General features: G+C 50.0%; 2 protein-coding genes across 2 annotated transcripts in view; both read left to right on the top strand.

Annotated features, from left to right (window-relative positions):
* The window catches only part of LOC144137919 (uncharacterized), a 510,196-nt gene that overhangs the window by 63,855 nt on the left and 427,759 nt on the right, over window positions 1–18,582 (top strand). The gene's annotated exons all lie outside the window — the stretch shown is intronic.
* On the top strand, window positions 13,822–14,901 carry LOC144139068 (uncharacterized). The gene has a single exon (XM_077671553.1). It carries the CDS (start codon window positions 14,193–14,195, stop codon window positions 14,562–14,564), a length of 372 nt encoding a protein of 123 aa, XP_077527679.1. The 5' UTR covers window positions 13,822–14,192; the 3' UTR covers window positions 14,565–14,901.

Here is an 18,582-nt window from a genome sequence, read left to right on the forward strand (position 1 = left end):
CAGTCGCGTCGAGGTTGTTGAAGCTCCGACACCCGCTGAGGCAGAACTTCGCTGCGACATGGCCGCCCCAAACGGAGCCTGCATCGAAGACGGCGATGTTACCCCGGCGAAGCAAGTACCCGAAGATGACGACGCGCTCGAGATGCGCATCGCCGCCCTCCACGCGAAACTGAACGCAGCGAACCGGCAGATCGTCATACTCGACCACGAGATCCGCACCCTAGAGCGGCTGTGCGAGCGGGCTCTGAGGAACAACAAGCACGCCTTCTGGGACCGGATTACCTTGAAGATAGGCGTCTTTCGCGGCGTCAAGATGATGTTCCACCACTACGCCAGCGTCCAGATGGCGGAACTGCAGAGCGTCGTCGCCTTGCTGGGGGATGAGAGTTCAACGGCCGGCAGCTATACCGAGGGCGACAGATTGCTCGACTAGTCTGATATCCACGGGCGAATGGCCATTGAACGGTTCCACTTTTGTTTTGGCTGTGTCCGTTGGATATATAGTTCGTGCACGTGGGGAGGGTGTTGTTCATGTGGAAGTCGTCTAGCGGTCGAACGCTGATGTTCGGGAAGTGTACTGCTTGCTCTCCTGGACGTTCTCGCCTGCCCGCCTTGTGAATGCTCGTGGCGCTTCATCCATGGATGCGCCGTGCCGTGAGAGCAACTGACTTTTCCCACGGTCTAATATCCCGCCCGGTGGATGGTACTGGTGACTGCGCAACAATTCCAGCACGCAGGAAGAATGGACGCCTCATTTTCGCAAAATAAACATTGGCCTGAAGGTAATGGCGCCACTCTCTCCACATTTCGCGTGGTCTTTTTTTCGGTGTTTCAGTACCGTAACTACATGAAACGACGATTCCGACGACGACAACAGGAGGAGCCACAGCCCAGCCCCAAAGGGGATTCGCCCCTAAAAGGTTCCGACAAAAGCAATAAATAAACTTTAATACATAGTTTAATACATGGCTTAATGCATTACATAGGGATTACACCGTTAGCAATTGTGGAATAGAACGCTGCCTTCGAGTGGGCAGTTCTACAAATCTTTATTGTGGCGTATGCTATAATGTACTTCGAACCGTCAAGAGCAGCCGTGAAACGTGGCGGAACAAACAATGTCCTTTCCACAATTTGAACAGTACAGCTTCCGCATTCATTTTATCGGAAAGAATGTTTGTATGCTGTAGTACATTTTATTCCTCACTCTCAAGATTGCAGCATTTATCGCTTTTTGTTGGTTTTCATTGTGTGTGAAAGCGTGTGCATCCCTCTTCCAAAACTGAGTAAGGTGGATGCTTTTGTAGTCATCTTCTGAGCGGGTCCAAAATGTTTTTAGAAGGCTGACTAACCATAGTTTGGCCGGTATTCTCTGCGCTGTTTTTTTTTTTCTTGTTACCGAGGCATTAGAACGAGGGGCAGCTTCTGTCGTGTTTGGGTGTTTTTTTTTAAACGGTATCAGCCATGTTGAAGGTTTGCTTGCACATGTCTTTGCACGAGCGTGCTGCATGCTGTGCTAAGAGTTCGAGCGGAGTGATCGGTCTGTGTTGTGCCCGTGAATTTAGAAGCATGGTGGTAGCAGCAATACCACATCGTTTCGTTCAGCGCCGTTCCTCGAGAAGATCGCCATGGTCATCTGTCTCCCAAACCCCACGTGACAAATGCTACTGCTTTCCTGCTTTCGTGTGCAGCCATTCATGCAATTTCATTTTCATCTACTGCCTTCGGTTGACGTTTAGCGTTGACACTGCTGCACCACTTCATTCAAATACAGAAGTTCAGTTGCTCCGTCGAAAAGGCACGATCACTCGTATACAGGGTTCAGAAACTCCACTGGGAGCGAAACAATATTTAGCACTTCATCGGCGGAATAAGTTTATTCCAAAGCGTACGCGGTTTTAACGTCCATGGCAATATCAACACTTTTGTTGATATCACCGCAAGTTTTTGCATACCGCACAGGCATTAGCTGATAACGCGTAGCAATATACACACATTATCTGATAACGCGTACCAATTATACAAACGTGGCTGCCCTATCCCGAACAGCAAGCTGAGCATTAACGCTGAGCGGTGGAGCTTTTTCGGTACACGTCGAAACATGACAGAGATAACAAGAAAACGGTCAAGAAAATAAGCAATGGCTTAGCTCCGCTATGCCAGGATATACGTAGCGTTAGCTAAGGTTCAGCTGGTTATTCTTAGGTGTCCTGATTGTCTAGGATTAGCTGATTATCATGCTTACTGCTGCTAAAACGATTTCCAATCCCATCCAATCGCGGCTCCGGCGGCGGCTCCGGCGCGTCACCTGTGCGCCGTGAGACGTCACTGCTCCTCGCGCATGCGCAGCACGGCTCTCCAGGAGCCACGCGAAACTGCTCAACCTCGGCCAGTGTAGCTTACGCTACAATAAACGTACAACTTGCTTCTGCCCTAGCGTCCAAGGCTGCCTGGAGATTTCAGCGATCTATGTGGGCTTTTGCGCCGCAACATTACGCGCCGCTTCACTCCATAGACCCGCACAGGACCTTTAGGATGCCTGACGGACTTTCCAAGCATGATGAAGCGGTTCTTCACCGCGTGCGGCTAAATGTCGCTTACACAAGTTATTTTCGATTCAAGATGAAACAGGCCGCTTCCCCCTTCTGCACTCTTTGTGACGTGCGCGAGGACTTGAACCACGTGTTATGTGAGTGTACGTGGTATAGAGCAGCTAGAACGTCCCTTTTAGTGTCCTTGGGTCGTCCACTTTCTAGGGGACTAACTCCAAGTGACGTGCTAGGCCCTTGGTAGAACTCTAAACGAGCATCTCGAGCGACAAAAGCTCTATTGTCTTTCCTGCGAAGCACAGGACTTGATCAGACTCTTAAAGGAGCCATGAAGAGAAAGTACAACTTCGTTTGATTTGAAAGAACTAGGATTCAGTATCTCCCTCAGCTCCATTACAGCCACAAAAGATGTTTTTTTGAACGAAAAAAAGCATGAAGTATTTAACAACTTTCAAATTTTGCGCCACAGTGACGTGTTATGAGCAAGAATGACGTCATACGGGCCAACAATAAAACATAATTTTCAGTGCGTTAACTGCACGTTAGCATTCAAGTGATGTGGTCAAATGGAACTAGAGGCACCATTTCAGACGTCCAGTTATGTGTCGTCGCGACAGGTCAGTTAGGCGGCCGCCAATCGCCCAAACAAGGTTCCGTGACGTCATAGAAAAGTTGCGGGAAATTGACTAGGGGGTCGCGACTGCTTCACACGTTTTCTTTATTATCTCCGTTATTTGTTCGAAGATTGCGATGATATTGGTATCATTGTTATCGGGACTAAGCAGTCTTTCTAATAAACCCAACTTGTCTTTTGTCTTCATGGCTCCTTTAAACAGGACTCTCTTAATGAGCGCGTCATCTTCATCACAGTCTTTATCACCATCTGTTCATAGATTTCATTTTCTCATGCATGTGGTGTAGAAAGCTAGGCGCCTTGGCCAGGCTAACCTCACCAGTATCATTAAAGACTATTCTCTCTCTCTCTCTCTCTCTCTCTCTCTCTCTCTCTCTCTCTCTCTCTCTCTCTCTCTCTCTCTCTCTTGCACACGAAAGCAGAGTTATTTTGTTTTACAGCATCTCCTGTTCAGAAAATTCTGCGGTTACAACCAAACATTTTACCGTATACACTGGAAAGGAAAATTCTCAAGATAAGCTACCGCTCATGCATGGCGAATTGCGTCATATTTTTCGAAGTATAAAGCTTTTATGCTTTGCTGCTGGAATTTAGCACGCAAAAAAAAAAAAAAAAAGCGGTGGAACAGCTTCATGGCAAACGAAACGCGGGAACTAGAAACCACGCGAGAGATATCAATCGAAACAGTGCGTCAAGAAGATTTATGCACTGTTTTTCGTGACCAAGTAGTGTCTGAATTTCGTTCACAATATCTAACCGTCCGCTAAGTCCCCATTCACAGCGGCAGTCGATGATATTTGCACAATTGTCCGGCGCTCGCGATGAGCGCGTGCCAGCGAAGGCCATGGTCTGGAAGATGAGTTGCACGCCTTCGTCTTGTTGATTGTTAAGACGGGGTAAAATGAAATACTGGCGTTTAACTTAAAGAAAAAAAGATAAGGTGGCGCTAACTAGACGTCGACAAAGAAGACAAGAAACGAGATATACAGGCGCCAATCTTGTCTTCTTGTTGCGAATATTTCTTGTTTCCTGTCTTCTACGTTTGTCCCGAGCGGAAAGGGCCAACCGCGGATCGCTTTTTGTGACGCGCGATTTGTGAGGTGTTTCGAAAAGTCTTATACTTAACAACGCTGACGTGGTGTTTATTAGAATGTTCAAAAAAAGAAAGAAGAAGGGGCGGCAAAGGAGTATTTAGCCAATTCGAATCATTGCGCGAGCCAGAGCCATTGTGATTAGGCGCGCTCCTCCCGGTTCTGTGCTGGTTCGCGTTTGGCAAGGCAGCTCGCTCCGTGTCGTCCCAACGACGAAGCACCGTTCGCAGTCGCGTCGAGGTTGCTGCAGCTCCGACACCTGCCCAAGAGAGCAGAACTTCGCTGAGAAATGGCCACCCCAGACGGATCCGGCTGCACCGAAAGCGACGATGTCGTCCCGGAGGTGCCAGTACCTGACGATGACGATGTCCCGGCGGAGCGGTCACTTGGCGAGCGAGAAGCGCTCAGGATGCGGATCGTCGCTCTCCGGGCGAAGGTGAACGAGGCGTGCCGGCAGTTCGTATTGCTGGACCAGCAGACTCGCAACCTTGCGCGGCTGTGCAAGCGGGCCGAGAGGAACAACAAGCGCGCCCTCCGCTACAGCATCCGCCTGAAGATATCCATCATGACCGGCGTCAAGATGATGTACGACCACTACATCACCGCCAACATGGACGAACTGCAGCGCGTCGTCGGCCTGATGCTGCAGGAGGAGGTTTCGGCGGCCGGTGACTATTCTGACGGCGGCAGTGTGCACGACTAGTCGGCTGCACTACGCGCGAACGCCATTTGCACTACTCTATTTTCTGTATCAGGTATCCGTTGGATGTATAGTGTTCGTGCATGTGGGGATAGAGGCGATTCGCGTGCAAGTCGTGTCATGATCGACCGCGAAAGCGCGTGGCTCGTCTGAACGTTATCGTCTGCCGGCGTTCTGAACAGAAGTTCGTGGTGCGTCAACCGACGGCTGTGAATGCGCCGTGCCGTGAGAGCTCGGCCACGGCCTCCTCTGGCACTGCTTTCAGCGTGCTGGTCGCCCGCCTGGTGGGCCCTGAAGCTGACGACCGTGCAGTAATTACAGTGTGACGAAGAAATAGGCGCCCCACTTTGTCGGAATAAAGAATGGCCTCACTCCCCACCCCCAATTTTGTGCGGTCTTTTCCTTTCGTTTTAAACAGCGTAGCTGGTTAGTCTTTTAGTTGTTCCGTGGAGCGTTGCTAGAAAACTCAGCCCAGCTGTGTCTAGCAACCACCTGCACTGCTTCGCGTATACCCCACCTTAACTTGTGAAGATCCTGTCGTCCGCTGCCATTGCGCTGACACTGTCAGCTCGATGGCCGCTCCGCCCTGGTTCGTGGGGAACCTCGTTTCATTGGCGTGCTTGAACGGCGCCCGAACTCCCATCCGCTGGAACGCGCGCCATGCGCGAGGGACTGTTCGGGGAGACGCTGCCAGGGCTGCGAAGGTATGTGACGCTTTCTAAATCCCGCCAGGCCCGCCGGCCCGTGCCCTGGGCTGCTCCTCTTGTTCCACGCTTACATATATAGTAAGGCCGTACCTAACATTCGACGATCACGCCGTGCGGTACGCAGCTGTGAGCGAACGGACCGCGCCTCCCTCGCTGCTGAGAGCCTATCTGGCCAGCAAGATGATGCCCCTGATTTTGCCCTGACCGAAGGGTCCACTGGTTCTGCGCGCCGACGACGCGCACACTTTCGCGCGGCGCCCCATCGCCCCTTTCACCTAAAAGGAACTACGTAACTGTAACCAATGTAACAGGGAGGTTGGTGTAAAATAAACGTCTTGCCTCCGCACCCTGGGCATATTCCTTTGTCACCCGTTATTCCACCTGCCCAATAGAGGCGGTGTTGAGTTGGCGCGACGGCGTTTCAGTATCGTGAGCGTGCTCAGCTAGCTTCGAACTCACGGTGATTCCTCGCAGTGTGTGTGCCTGCCGTTTTGTGTAATGCAAGGGTTATGCATATTGTGAGGTAGAGAGACCGCAAGCTTCGATAGCACTTACGGGATCACGTAACCAAAATAGCGTGACAACCGTGCTCACATCACGTCACGTAGATGCAGCTTGTATGACCGCGTAACAGCGCATAAGTCACGCGATCGAAATGACGTAACATCACGTAAAGCTAGTCACGCGAGATGTTTCCGCCAAAATCACGTAAAGATAGTCACGTCACATATTCGCGCCGGAAATTTTTCATGCGAAAGCATTACTTATCTATGTTGGTCGAAAAGCGTACGGCACGCATAACGGCGTACTGATGGTACACAAAATGGGCGACTGCTCAGAGGATAAAAAAAAGAACAGGCCCGTAGTCGCATTATTTGAATTACTTGTGCAGAGTGCAAGTAAGGCTTGAACTATGCATGGCTGCTACCACTTAAAAAAAAAAACACCCCTAGATGGCTGCAGCTACTGCCAATTGTTCTAATACTGCGGTGAGAAAGAGGAGAGGGGAGCCCAGCTAAAACGAAGAAAAAAAAAATCCGATGTCAAATGGTTAACTATTTGAGTTTCACACGTGAAATACGCGTATCGTGTACCCCTTCTCTACCTCTATTTGTTCGTCCGTCAATCAATCAATGAATCAATCAATCAATCAATCAATGAATCAATCAATCAATCAATCAATCAAGTGGCTTTCGTGGTGTGTATGTATATAGGTGTGGATGGAGTGCGCCGTTTGCATTATGTACTCGGAAGCGCTAGACACTTTACCATATCCGAAACTGTGTCGGAGAACAGCGTGGTAAAGTGCACACTTGACCCTACAGGCTAAATGCGTATGCCGCAGAGCTCACTATTAGAGAGTTTTAGCTGACCGTTTTTCCCGCTCAGTGCAACAGGGGCGTCAGCAGCAGAACGGTTTTAAAGCAAAGCTTTTTACCTCTACCCCCCAAGGGTTCTTTCGCGACCGTTGGTGTCACCAGAAAACTCCAGCGAACAAGCAAAACAATTTACCGGCACCGCCGGGAATCGAACCTGGAACTAATAGACTAACAAAGCAAGAGCCCGTTGTCTTACCGATTTAGCTACGAGCCCAAGCGAGGAATGGGTAGACAGGTGGTGTACTCACCAAGCACATCTACGGGTTTACCCCCTGCGTTCTCGCTGAATGCCACGTGAAAGCGTCACGACACCACTCACGCCCGTCTAGCGGCCCTGTGCGCACCTTGCTCATGTGCTAAGAGTTACAAAAATTAAAAGAAGCTCACACCAATGCATGGCATCTGACTTCTAGTACGCCAATGTGCTAAAGCCTGTGGCCTCCAGTGTTCACGTAAACAATCACAGCTCCTTGTCGTCCACCCTCACGCCAAACCAAGAAATAGATTCAAATACTCCTTGATGGCCAGGCCATCACTATAAGCCCCAGCATCAAGATCCTGGGCTTACATCTCGAGGCTAACACCAAGAGTGACGTCTCCTTGCAGCGCCTCAAAAACAGCATTAATCAAATCATACACATGATCATGCGAGTTGCTACCAAGAAGCGAGGCCTAAAGGAATCCGGCACCTTTCGAATAATTGAAGCTTTTGTCCTCTCGAGAGTTACTTACGTAAACCCCCTGTCTTCTTCTCGACAATGAAGACATAGAGATGCTTTATATAATGATTAGAAAGGCGGTAGAGCAGGCCATTGGTCTTCTCATGAGTGCGTCCACACAGAGGCTGCTTAGCACGTGGCTCCACAACACGGTTGAAGAGCTGATAGAAGGCCATCTTTCTAACCAGAAGGTCCAACTCAGAACTACGATGGGTAACCGCATGCTTCACCAGATTGGCTGGGCAGCCCAGAATGTCACTCCGCTTGACGTACTCCAAGACTCTTGGCGACTAAAACTAAAGATGCTCCTTTTGCTTAGAAATATGAATGCCTCACATGACGAGGGTCACCGAAAAGCACGGGCTCAAGCGCTAAACACCACCCTCGGTGGGGAATGGATCATGCAGTTATCTAAACAGACGCCTCCAATCATCGAGGACAGCAATACGCCATCATCGTGGCTACCTCCAGAAGCAACCTCCTTCCGTGTACCTTGCTTAGGACCCAAGAAATGATGGCAGCAGAAGAGCCAGCCATCACCTTGGCTCTCGCTGAACCAGGGGTTCGGAGAGTTGTCATCGATTCCCAGCAAGCCTACTGGAATTAGCAGTACGGTTAGGTGTCCTGACCTGCACTGCGCGTGCTAAAAAGCCACTCCCCAAATGGTTCCATTCAGCTCATCTCGACACCCCCTCACGCTTTAATGGAGGGCCACAAATACGCCCACCCAACAAGCCTGCGCTTTTACTTCACGTGCTATGGAGCTGCACGAGGACAACCACCCGCTTATCAGGTTCAGGGAGATAACCCAGCATTATCGCCTTCTGGGACAGACCGTACCTTCGCCTTACCCTGACCTTTCCAGAGAACAACAAACTACCCTACGGCTCATACAATCCAGGCTCCTTCCCACAGCCTACGCGTCTTCACTTAATGTATTCAAATCGCTACGACGCTGAATGTAAATTTTGCTCAGAAGTAGGAACACTCCGTCCCGTAATCGAGGTGTGCGACTTTAGCCCTGAGCACCCTCCTCTCTTTCCGTCAACTACCCAACAAGAGCAATGGTAGATGCTGCTCTCCAGGCCCTTTCTACCTACCCAGCTTCAGCGGGTGGAAAGAATACAGGCCGCGCGGACTGCATATGGGCCCCACAGAAGAAGGAATCACTCCCCACGGCAGCACTCTGGCCGTTCAGAAATCTAAACAGTGTATTTCTTCCTCCTCCTCCTTCTCTGCTACAAATCTCGTCGCCTCCGTCCACGGCGCAGAGACGGAGAAGACAGATCATATAACACAGGGTAGGAGCATACTTTAATTTTATAAAAAAAACTTTCCACTCTTGTGCTACACCAATACAACTCAACCAAACACCGTTAATGCTTCGTGCATTGATGCAACTTTAACAAGAATATCTCTTTGAAGTAATAAATGGTGTGGTTAAAGGGAAGCTGAAGCGCTTTCCAAAAAAATTGAGTTAGATTAACAGTTATATAGTTTCTTGCGCGCTGATTCCGAATATCACATTGAAATTTATCGTACATGATTCCAAGTGGCATTTATCTTCCAAAAAGCGCGGCCCAGTTTGTAAGACGCGCGCTTTTCGTCTTTTGACTCCCCTGATTGGTTGCGCCCGTCATGACGTCAAAGGAGGACACCTTTCGGCCGCGCGGGTTGTCGGAAGCATTGCTAACGATCGCGCGGTTGCCTTTGCGGCAATTTAGCTCGCAGTCTAATTTTCGCGCATGACTGGGAGTTTGTTTTATAATTTCCCGTGCTGTTGGTTCAATTATCTTGGAGCTTAAGTTTGCTTTACACGACAGAGAACACCAAAGCAGTGACTGTGACGTCGACTAGTGGGTTCCATCAAAATAATTTTGAATTAGGCAACCAGCATAGGGTGATTTTATACCTTCTGTTAATATTAGGTGCTGCCTTAACTGTTTCTTATTATACACAAAACCATTTATGCCGAAGAATAATGGGCGTTTTATAAACAATCTACCAGCGAAAAGCACGTACGTGCACTGCGCGAAAAAATAGCGTTCATGCGCTGTAAACGTATATGCGAGACACATCTTGCCGGTAAACGCATAAACCAACAAGCAGACTCTGCTTCCGCATTTCCTTTGTTCGTTGTCGCCCACCCCAGCCCCGTTACTCATCCCCGTACACAGACCCACACGCGCGCGCCATTTCGGCAGCGGCGCTACGGCGCCTCCGCGATTGCTAGCTGCACTTCGATGAGTGGCGTCTTACTGCTTCACATGCATTTATTCTGAAAACACTGCAGCATACTAGTGCCTGCTCAGCATTATTGGCTGTAGTAGGGCTTGATTTTCGCTTGTGCGTTGCGCATTCTGCTACAATATTACGGCCACCTCGTTATAATTAACAGACCAGTCGGGCAAGGCAGTTACGGTAACAATGACCAAACGTTTGTGATAATGAATCGTTGGCCTGTTTCAGCATTTCTAGATTTAAGCATTTACCGCGCTAGTCGGACAGAGGCCGTATATTTACTCTTCGCTCCTAATTTTTTTAGTATCATCATTATATGTATATCACCGACTATCACTGGAACACACTTGAGGTTCAGTGACAACAAGTGCTTTCCAGGTTATAATATGCAGCCACACGGAATCTTGGGCAAAAAATTAGGCCCCCGCAGTCAGCACAAATTATGGCACGGTGGTGATTCGGAGGGTTTTTTTTTTTAATTCCAGACAAACATCACCTTATCATGACATGTATACTTGCAAAATAAGTAATCTGGTTGTCTTGGTTCTTTTACTTTGTAGGAATACTGTTTACCTCTTAGCCGGGAGAAAACTTCTATCAGGATTGGCCCCTTGTTTTAGTTTCGCCAAAAAATTGTTTTTTTGAACACTGTCCTGAGCCCATAGGGAAAGAAAACCGACGCGTTTAACGAAACAAGTATTTCCTGAACAAATGTGACTTGGTTTCTGGAATGGAACGAAACATCCCCGGCCAAAGTACAGCAATATTCCCCATCCTTCCTAAATCTACAATGTAATGTGAACATTCACGTCCGTCGTATCAAAAAAACAAAACGCATTGAAGCGGTTTACAAAGTATTTAACGTAGTGTAGTATATATTCTCTGTCATCAAGCACAGCCACCTCGGCTGTCGGTTCCGTATGTTATCAAGCATCCCGGCGTGGCATTATTCTGCTTAGGAATACGGCATGATAACGTATGCCTCGTTTGGCGTTCATGCATACCTTTTGAACACGAAAATTGTACAAATGAGTGCTATCAACCACAACAACAACAAGTATCATTCACAAGGAAACACGGCGAAAAGAGCATGGCCGATGCGGCCGATCCGGCCGGAAGTCCAGGTATGACGTTTTTCAGCCGGTTTTCGCCCGCGCTCTTCGGTCTTCCGGCATCGCGCGGCGAGATGGGGGCGGGGCATAGGGCCACTTTTGTTTGCTCATTGCGCCGCTTCTGTTGCATGTATTGCGAAAATATTTCGTACACATGAACTATTGAATGTGTACTTGCTGCCAGTCAACTTTTCTTTTATTTCTAAAACCGCTTCACCTTCCCTTTAAGTGCATTTCGTTTCTCTCTGGTTTTGCTATTTGTAGAGCGATGTGAGTGAATTTAAGTGACGTCGCATGGGTAATCGTTATGGGTGCTGTTTACAGCTTTGCTTTCCATCCACATTCACGGGGTGGATTGGCGCGATTTTTTTTTTGTTTGCGATAGAGTGCCCGTTGGCATAAAAGTAACCTGTTTAGGGCATGATGGACACCCGTCTCTCGAAGGAAGGCAAGAAGGGAGCAGTGGTGGGTTCCCCAGAGCCACCGCTGGAGGTCGGGGGGTCTTCCAGGATGGAGGCCTGTGCCTCTCAGGTGTCGCTTTCTGGCTGAGTTCAGTGAAGGACACGCCCATATTAAATGATCCGCATCAGCTTGTTCGGCAGGAGCTGTGCAGAAGGGGCAGGTGTCATCGAATGGGGCATGGTAGCGTGCATGGTGGCAACGCCAGGGTCACAGCAGGTGAAAGCGCCACTCCAACGCGAAGTCTGCGCAGCAAAACCTCTTCCCAGCGAGCAAGTCTACGGGGGAGGTCCGTTCCACACGGTGGGGTGAGGGCACGTGTGGCGCGACGCAGATCGTCCTTCCGTTGGAGAAAGTGTTCTGTTGGACCGGTTGTTAACATTGGCAGCGGCCGAGGAATATAGGGTGACGAGCCCTATCCGCTGCAATGTTAGATTAACCTGTGTCAGGTGTAGAATACCCAAACACCACTTTTATTTGCGTCGTGCTGGGGCGGAACTTCCAGTTTTGTCCATTTCATGTCCATTTCAAAGTGATAGATTTTGATTTATTGTAAGGATTAACGCGCCGACGCTACACAGGCGACGAGGTGCGCCGCAGTGGAGGGTTCCGGATTAATTTTGATCAGCTTCGGGGATCTTCAACGTGCGCCGAAAGCTCGAACACATGGGCGTTTTCGCTTTTCGCCTCCATCAGAGCAGCGGCCGCCGCGGCTAGTAGTTGAACCCGAGTCCTTGAACTCAACAGCACAACGCCTTAGCCACTGGGCCACTGCGGCGGGTCCCGTTTCAAAGTGTCCGTTTCGAGCGAGACCTGATTGGCTGGCAGAGGATGATCGGCTGAAACACAGCACAAGCAAGGGAAGGGGTCGGCCTCTGCGCATATAGGCCTCGCAAGATCACCCACGTCACGACTGGGACATTTTTTAAGCGGACAAACTCAGAGTTCTGCCCCCGGTATCACCCCCTACGGTCTTCGTGCTCGTTGCTGTAAAAGCGAAACCGTGAATGGAAAATCTTTTTTTTTTTTTGTATTGCAGCAGTCTTTCTTTGATTAGAAAACATCGCTTAGCCGCTCCATATCGACGCCTTGGCCTTACTCTTCGGTGCCTATCCTGCCTGTCAAATGCCTCTTGTGCCAGCTCTAAAAAAATTACACATTTCATAAAACGCTATTACTCGCATAGAGAGATCAGGAATTTCACTGTGCACCAGGCAATATTTGGCGCTTCACGGGCGGCATAAGTTGAACTTAACACTTACGCGATTTTTGCGTCCACTGCATGCGTCATATGGCAGTTTTAACACTTTTATATCAGCGCAAGTTTTCGCGCACCGCACAGGCATTAGGTGATAACCGGTATCAAATATACAAAGTTGGCTGCCCTGTCCAACAGAAAACTGAGCGTTAACGTACGCTGGAGCGGTGCAGCTTTTTCATCACGTGTCGAAACATGGCAGAGATAACAAGAAAACGGCCAAGAAAAAAAAAAACTTGAACACGAGAGCAGGGTTATTTTGTTTTACATGTCTTGTTCAGAAAATTGTGTGATTGCAACCAAACATTTCACCGTATACACTGGAAAGGAAAGTTCTCAGGATAAGCTACCGCACATGCATGGTGAATTGCGTCATATTTTCCGAAGTATACAGCTTTTATGCTTTGCTGGTGGAGGTTAGTACGTAGAAATAAAAAAAATGCCGTCGAACAGCTTCATGTTAAACGATACGCGTGAACGAAGAAACTACGCGACAGATATATCAATCGAAACAGCGCCTAAAAAAACTTTATGTACCGTTTTTTGTGACCAAGTAGAAGGTCGTTCACAATATCTAACCGTCCGCTAAATCCCCATATTCACAGCAGCAATCGAAAACATTTGTCCGGCTCTCGCCCATGCGTGCATGCGTGCACCAGCGAAGGCCACGGTGGGGAAGATGGGTAGCGCGTGTTCTTCTTTTTCGCCGTTATTGTTCCGCAGGTATCTAATAAAATAGTCGCCTGTTACTGGCTGCCTCGTCCATCCGCCATCTTGAGTTCCATATTCATGCGGGAAAGCCACCCGTCACGCGTGTAGGAGCCGCGGCGCCAGTGGCAGTCGGCGCGTTCGTGTGCAGGCGTGGCCGCTCACCTGCGCACAACTGAAAAAGAGAACTGTGTGCGCAGCACTGAAAGAGGGCTCTCCCGCCACAGTGGAACCGGCGGAGTGGCGGCTCGTGCTAATCAGCCGCGCAGCTCTTGTAGTTTCCACCGTTTCCCAATGGCTTGCCCCCAGCGCAGAGGGCCAACCGCGGATCGATTTTTGATACGTGCGATTTATGCTGTGTTTCGAAACGTGTTATAGTTAACAACCCTGACGTGGTGCTTACTAGGACGTTAAGAAAATAAAGAAGGGGGAGGGGGCGGAAAAGGTGTATTTAGCCGAGTCGGATCATTGCGCGAGCCATAGCCGTTGTGACTGGTCCCGTTCCTCTCACTTCTGGGCTTGTAGGCGCAAGGCAGCTGACTCCGTGTTACCCCATCGACGAAGCAGTGTTCGCAGTCGCGTAGAGGTTGCCGTAGCTCCGACACCCGGCCAAGAGAGCAGAACTTCGCTGAGACATGGCCGCCCCAGACGGAGGCTGCATCGAAGACGGTGGCGTCGCCCCGGCGGAGCCGGCACCTGACGATGACGACGCGCTCGATATGCGGTTCGCCGCTCTCCAGGCGAAGGTGAACGTGGCGTGCCGGCAGTTCGTCTTGCTCAACGACCAGATCCGCGACTTGAAGCGGCTCTGCAAGCGGGCCGAGAGGAACAACAAGAGCGCCCTCCGCTACAGCATCCGCATGAAGATGTCCATCCTGAACGGCGTCAAGATGATGTACGACCACTACATCACCGCCAACCTGGACGAACTGCAGCACGTCGTCGCCCTTCTGGAAGCGAAGATTGTGGCCCGTCGCTATTCTGTGGCTGGCAGAGTGCAGGAATAGTCTTCTGCACTACGCGCGAACGCCATTTGCACTACTCTATGTTCTGTATCAGGTATCCGTTGGATATATAGTGTTTGTGCATGTGGGGATAGAGACGATTCGCGTGGAAGTCGTGTCATGATCGACCGCGAAAGCGCGTGGCTCGTCTGAACGGTCTCGTCTGCCGGCGTTCTGCCGTGAAAGCTCGGCCGCGGCCTCCTCTGGCACTGCTTTCAGCATGCTGGTCGCCCGCCCGGTGGGCCCTGAAGCTGACGACCGTGCAGTAATTACAGTGTGACGAAGAAATAGACGCCCCACTTTGGCGGAATAAAGAATGGCCTGACTGTAATGGCGGCACCCCCCACCCCCCATGTTGTATGGTCTTTTCTCTTTGCTTATGACAGCGGAGTAAGCTTTTACTTCCACCGTGGAGCGTTACCAGAAAACTGAGCCCAGCTGTGCGCCGCTTTGCGTTGCGTAGCAACCTCCCGCTATGGCTGCGCCCATCCGAGCCTATATATCTTAGACACCGCTTTCGTGATCACATAACCCAAGTCACGTAACAAGTGCCCAAATCACGTAACTTAAATGCCGCTCGTATGGCCACGCAGTCACGTGACCGAAATCACGTTAAGTCCCGTAACCACGACACGTATCACGTAAAGGGAGTACCCGTGACCTGTTCCCGGCAAAATTCGCGTAAAGCTCGTCACTTGACATCTTTATCTTAAGCCTGACGATGTCCACTTGACATATTCCCGCCACAATCTTCCCGCGAAAGCATTAGTTCGCTATATTGGTCAAACATCGGGCTTCCATGGCACGCTAACTGGCGGACTAATGATATAAAAATGGGCGACGTGCTGAGAGGATAAATAAGAACCCGCCAGTGGATTCTTGGAATGATGCCGCGTTGCTCGGGACAGCTCGTATAAACAAACTAGAAGTTTGCAGAAGGTAAACTGAGTAAATTTTCGTGCTAGGTGGTGTTTGAACCAGGGTCCTCTAGAAGGTGGCTCTAGCACGGAATTCCTGGACCACCGCGGCGATGATTCTAGGTGACTAACGGTGAACTTAGCAAAGCGGTTGCGGCCTGTGTTAGGATCGTGTGCTCCGCGCTACAGGATAAACTTGCGCATGGTAATTAACCAAGTAGCAGTGAGGTGCGTTAATAAGGCGTATTCCAACTAATAAACTGCATTTAGGCTAAGCCTCTCTGTCACAGTAATCAAAAGATGGCCATCGATGGTGGCTCAGTGCAAGCGTTTCGCTGCTGAGGCCAAAGACGCGGGCTCGATCTCGGTTGCAGCAGCCGTTTTTCTGATGGAGGCGAAAAACAAAAATGTCTATTTTATTGGTAATTGGTCCATTTGAATGGTGTTTATAAACAAGTAGCGATTAGGTAAGTAGTGAAATATAGTACAACTAATAGCGTGCATTTAGGCTAGCAAAGATAATTGGCTAAGCCTATCTACCATAGTAATCGAACAAGAGAGAAAGCGTCGTAGAGAGAAAAAGATGATATCGCCGCGGTTACTCAGTGGCTATATCAGGCTGTGCGCTAGTGAGCCCAAGGGCCCTTGGGCCCTTGGGCTCCCGGCGGCAATGGCCCTTTTTCTTTTTCGCTTTTCGGGTTCCACCAGAAAAGCGGTCGCCGCGGCCGGGTAACGAACCCGCGTCTTTGGGATTAGCAGCACAACGCCATAGCCACTGAGCCACCGTGCGCGGCGGGTCCCGACTTCCGTCTTTCCTTTGTGCGCGAGCGCGCGTGTGTGGGCTTACCATATTGACTGCGGTAAGGCAGGGGAAACGAGTCCATGCAGTGACGATATTCGCGCCACGTGGCTTCACTGCAGCGGAGACTGCGTTTGCTGGGTTCCGCAATACGCATGCATGAATGAAACGTGCTTGTCGCGATATGTGAGCATTATGTCGGAGAACACGCGAATGTGCTATCACCTGCTTTGACGGCTATATCCATTTAAATCGTACTTTGGACTCGTGGTTGTGTCTCTCCCGCCAGTGCGAGGTTAGGTTAACCACTATCAGGTGTAGGATACCCAAGCGTCAATATTATAGGCATCGCGCTGGGGCATAATTCTCAGTTTTGTCCATTTCACGTCTGCGCTGAAGTGTCCCTTTCGAGCGAGCCCTATTAGCTGACAGAAGACGGCTAGGTGGGCAGTAGCACAAGCAAGGAAAGGCGTCGCTTTCGTCGCTTGTCATTGGTCAGAAGAGGCCACGTAGGTGTACCTACGTCACGACCGAAACCGACGCGAAAATGACATTTTTGAAACGGACGAACTCAGAATACTGCCACCGGTATCACCCCCTCCGGTCTTCGTGCTCCTTGCTGTAAAAGCGAAACCGCGGATCATTTTATTGTACTGCGGCATGTCTTTGATTAGGACATAGCCGATCCAATTCATCGCCTTGGCTTTTTCAGTGCCTGTCCTGCCTATCAAACGCCTTTTGTGCCGGTTCTAAAAAAAAAAAAAAAATGCACGTGCTTCTGTGCACCATATCGCAATGTCAACACGTTTATATCACCGCAAGTTTGCCCGCACCGCACATGCAGCAGCTGATAACGCGTTACAAATATACACAGTCCTGCGGTATTCATAACAGCAAACTGAGTATTAACATTGAGCTTTGCAGCTTTTTCACCACACGTCAAAACAGAAAAAACAAAACGAAAAAATGGCCAAGAAAAAAAAAACACAACTCGCGCACCAGTGCAGCGTTATTTCTTTTTACGCCATTTCTTGTAATCCGCCGCGGTGGCTCACTGGCTGAGGCGTTGCGCTGTTGAGCAACGGATCAGCCAGTGAGCCGCCGTTCGATTCCCGGCCACGGTCACGGGTTCGATTCCCGGCCGCGGTCATGGGTTCGATTCCCGACCGCGGCGGCCGCTTTTTTGATGGAGGCAAAAAGCAAAAACGCCAGTGTGTACGAGATTTCGGCGCACGTTAAAGATCCCCTGGTGGTCGAAATCAATCCGGAGCCCTCCACTACGGCGCGCCTCATCGCCTGCGTTGCGTCGGCGCGTTAAAGCCTGTTATTAGAGCCGTACATTTTACCATACACGGGTCAGGAAATATCTTAAAATAAGCTACCGCTCACGCATGGTGAATTGTGTCGTACCTTAGGATGTTGCAGCTTTTATGCTTTGCTGCTGGAAGTTAGTACGTAGAAACAGAAAACTGCCGCTGAAACGCCCCCAGAAACTAGGCGACGCGTACAGCAATCGAAACGGCGCCAAGAGAAGCTTTATGTTTTTCGGGACCGAGTATCTGTAGGTCGTCCACAATATCTAGTCGTCCGCTAGCGACAATACAAGATATTTTTACAGTTGCCCGAAGCTTGCCGGCGTGCATGTGCACCGGCGAAGTGGTGGTGGTAGCCCATATAACCACCGCATACCCATTTAAGGGAATTGGCCAAGACGAGTTTTCTTTCACCAAAAAAGGATGAGATAAGGTAAAGCATTAAAGCGGAAGATAGGATTTAGTACGTATGTTGAAGAGAGATAGGGAAAAGAGTGAGAGAGAGAGGAGCGAGAAAGCAAAACCAAAGTCAGCTTGATCGGAATAATATTAGCACGGCAGACGAGCCGTCTCCGAAATGAATGAGGCCACGGTGGTGAAGCAGAGTTGCGTGCCTTCTTCTTCTTTCTTCATCTTCTTCTTCTTCGTGGTCGTTGTCCGTCGTCGTCATCATCGTCGTGACAATTTGGCGGAGATCAAATAAAATAATGGCCCGTGACTGTCCGTCTCGTTGATCCGCCACCTTGACTTCTAAATTCACGCGGGAAAGGCACCCGTCACGCGTGTAGGAGCCGCGGTGCCGGTGGCAGTCGGCGGGCGCGTTCATGTGCGGCCGTGACCGCTCATCTGCGCACAACTGAAAAAGGGAACTTAGTGCGCAGCCCTGAAATCGGTATTTCCTGCCAGAGCTGAACCGGCGGAGCGGCGGATCGTGGTAATCAGCCGCGCAACTCGTGTCACCCGCGTTTGTCAATGGTTTGCCCCCAGCGCAG

Source organism: Haemaphysalis longicornis, unplaced genomic scaffold (genome assembly GCF_048455015.1).
Source record: "Haemaphysalis longicornis isolate Haplotype H1 unplaced genomic scaffold, Haemaphysalis longicornis Haplotype H1 scaffold_5, whole genome shotgun sequence".
Taxonomy (NCBI): domain Eukaryota; kingdom Metazoa; phylum Arthropoda; class Arachnida; order Ixodida; family Ixodidae; genus Haemaphysalis; species Haemaphysalis longicornis.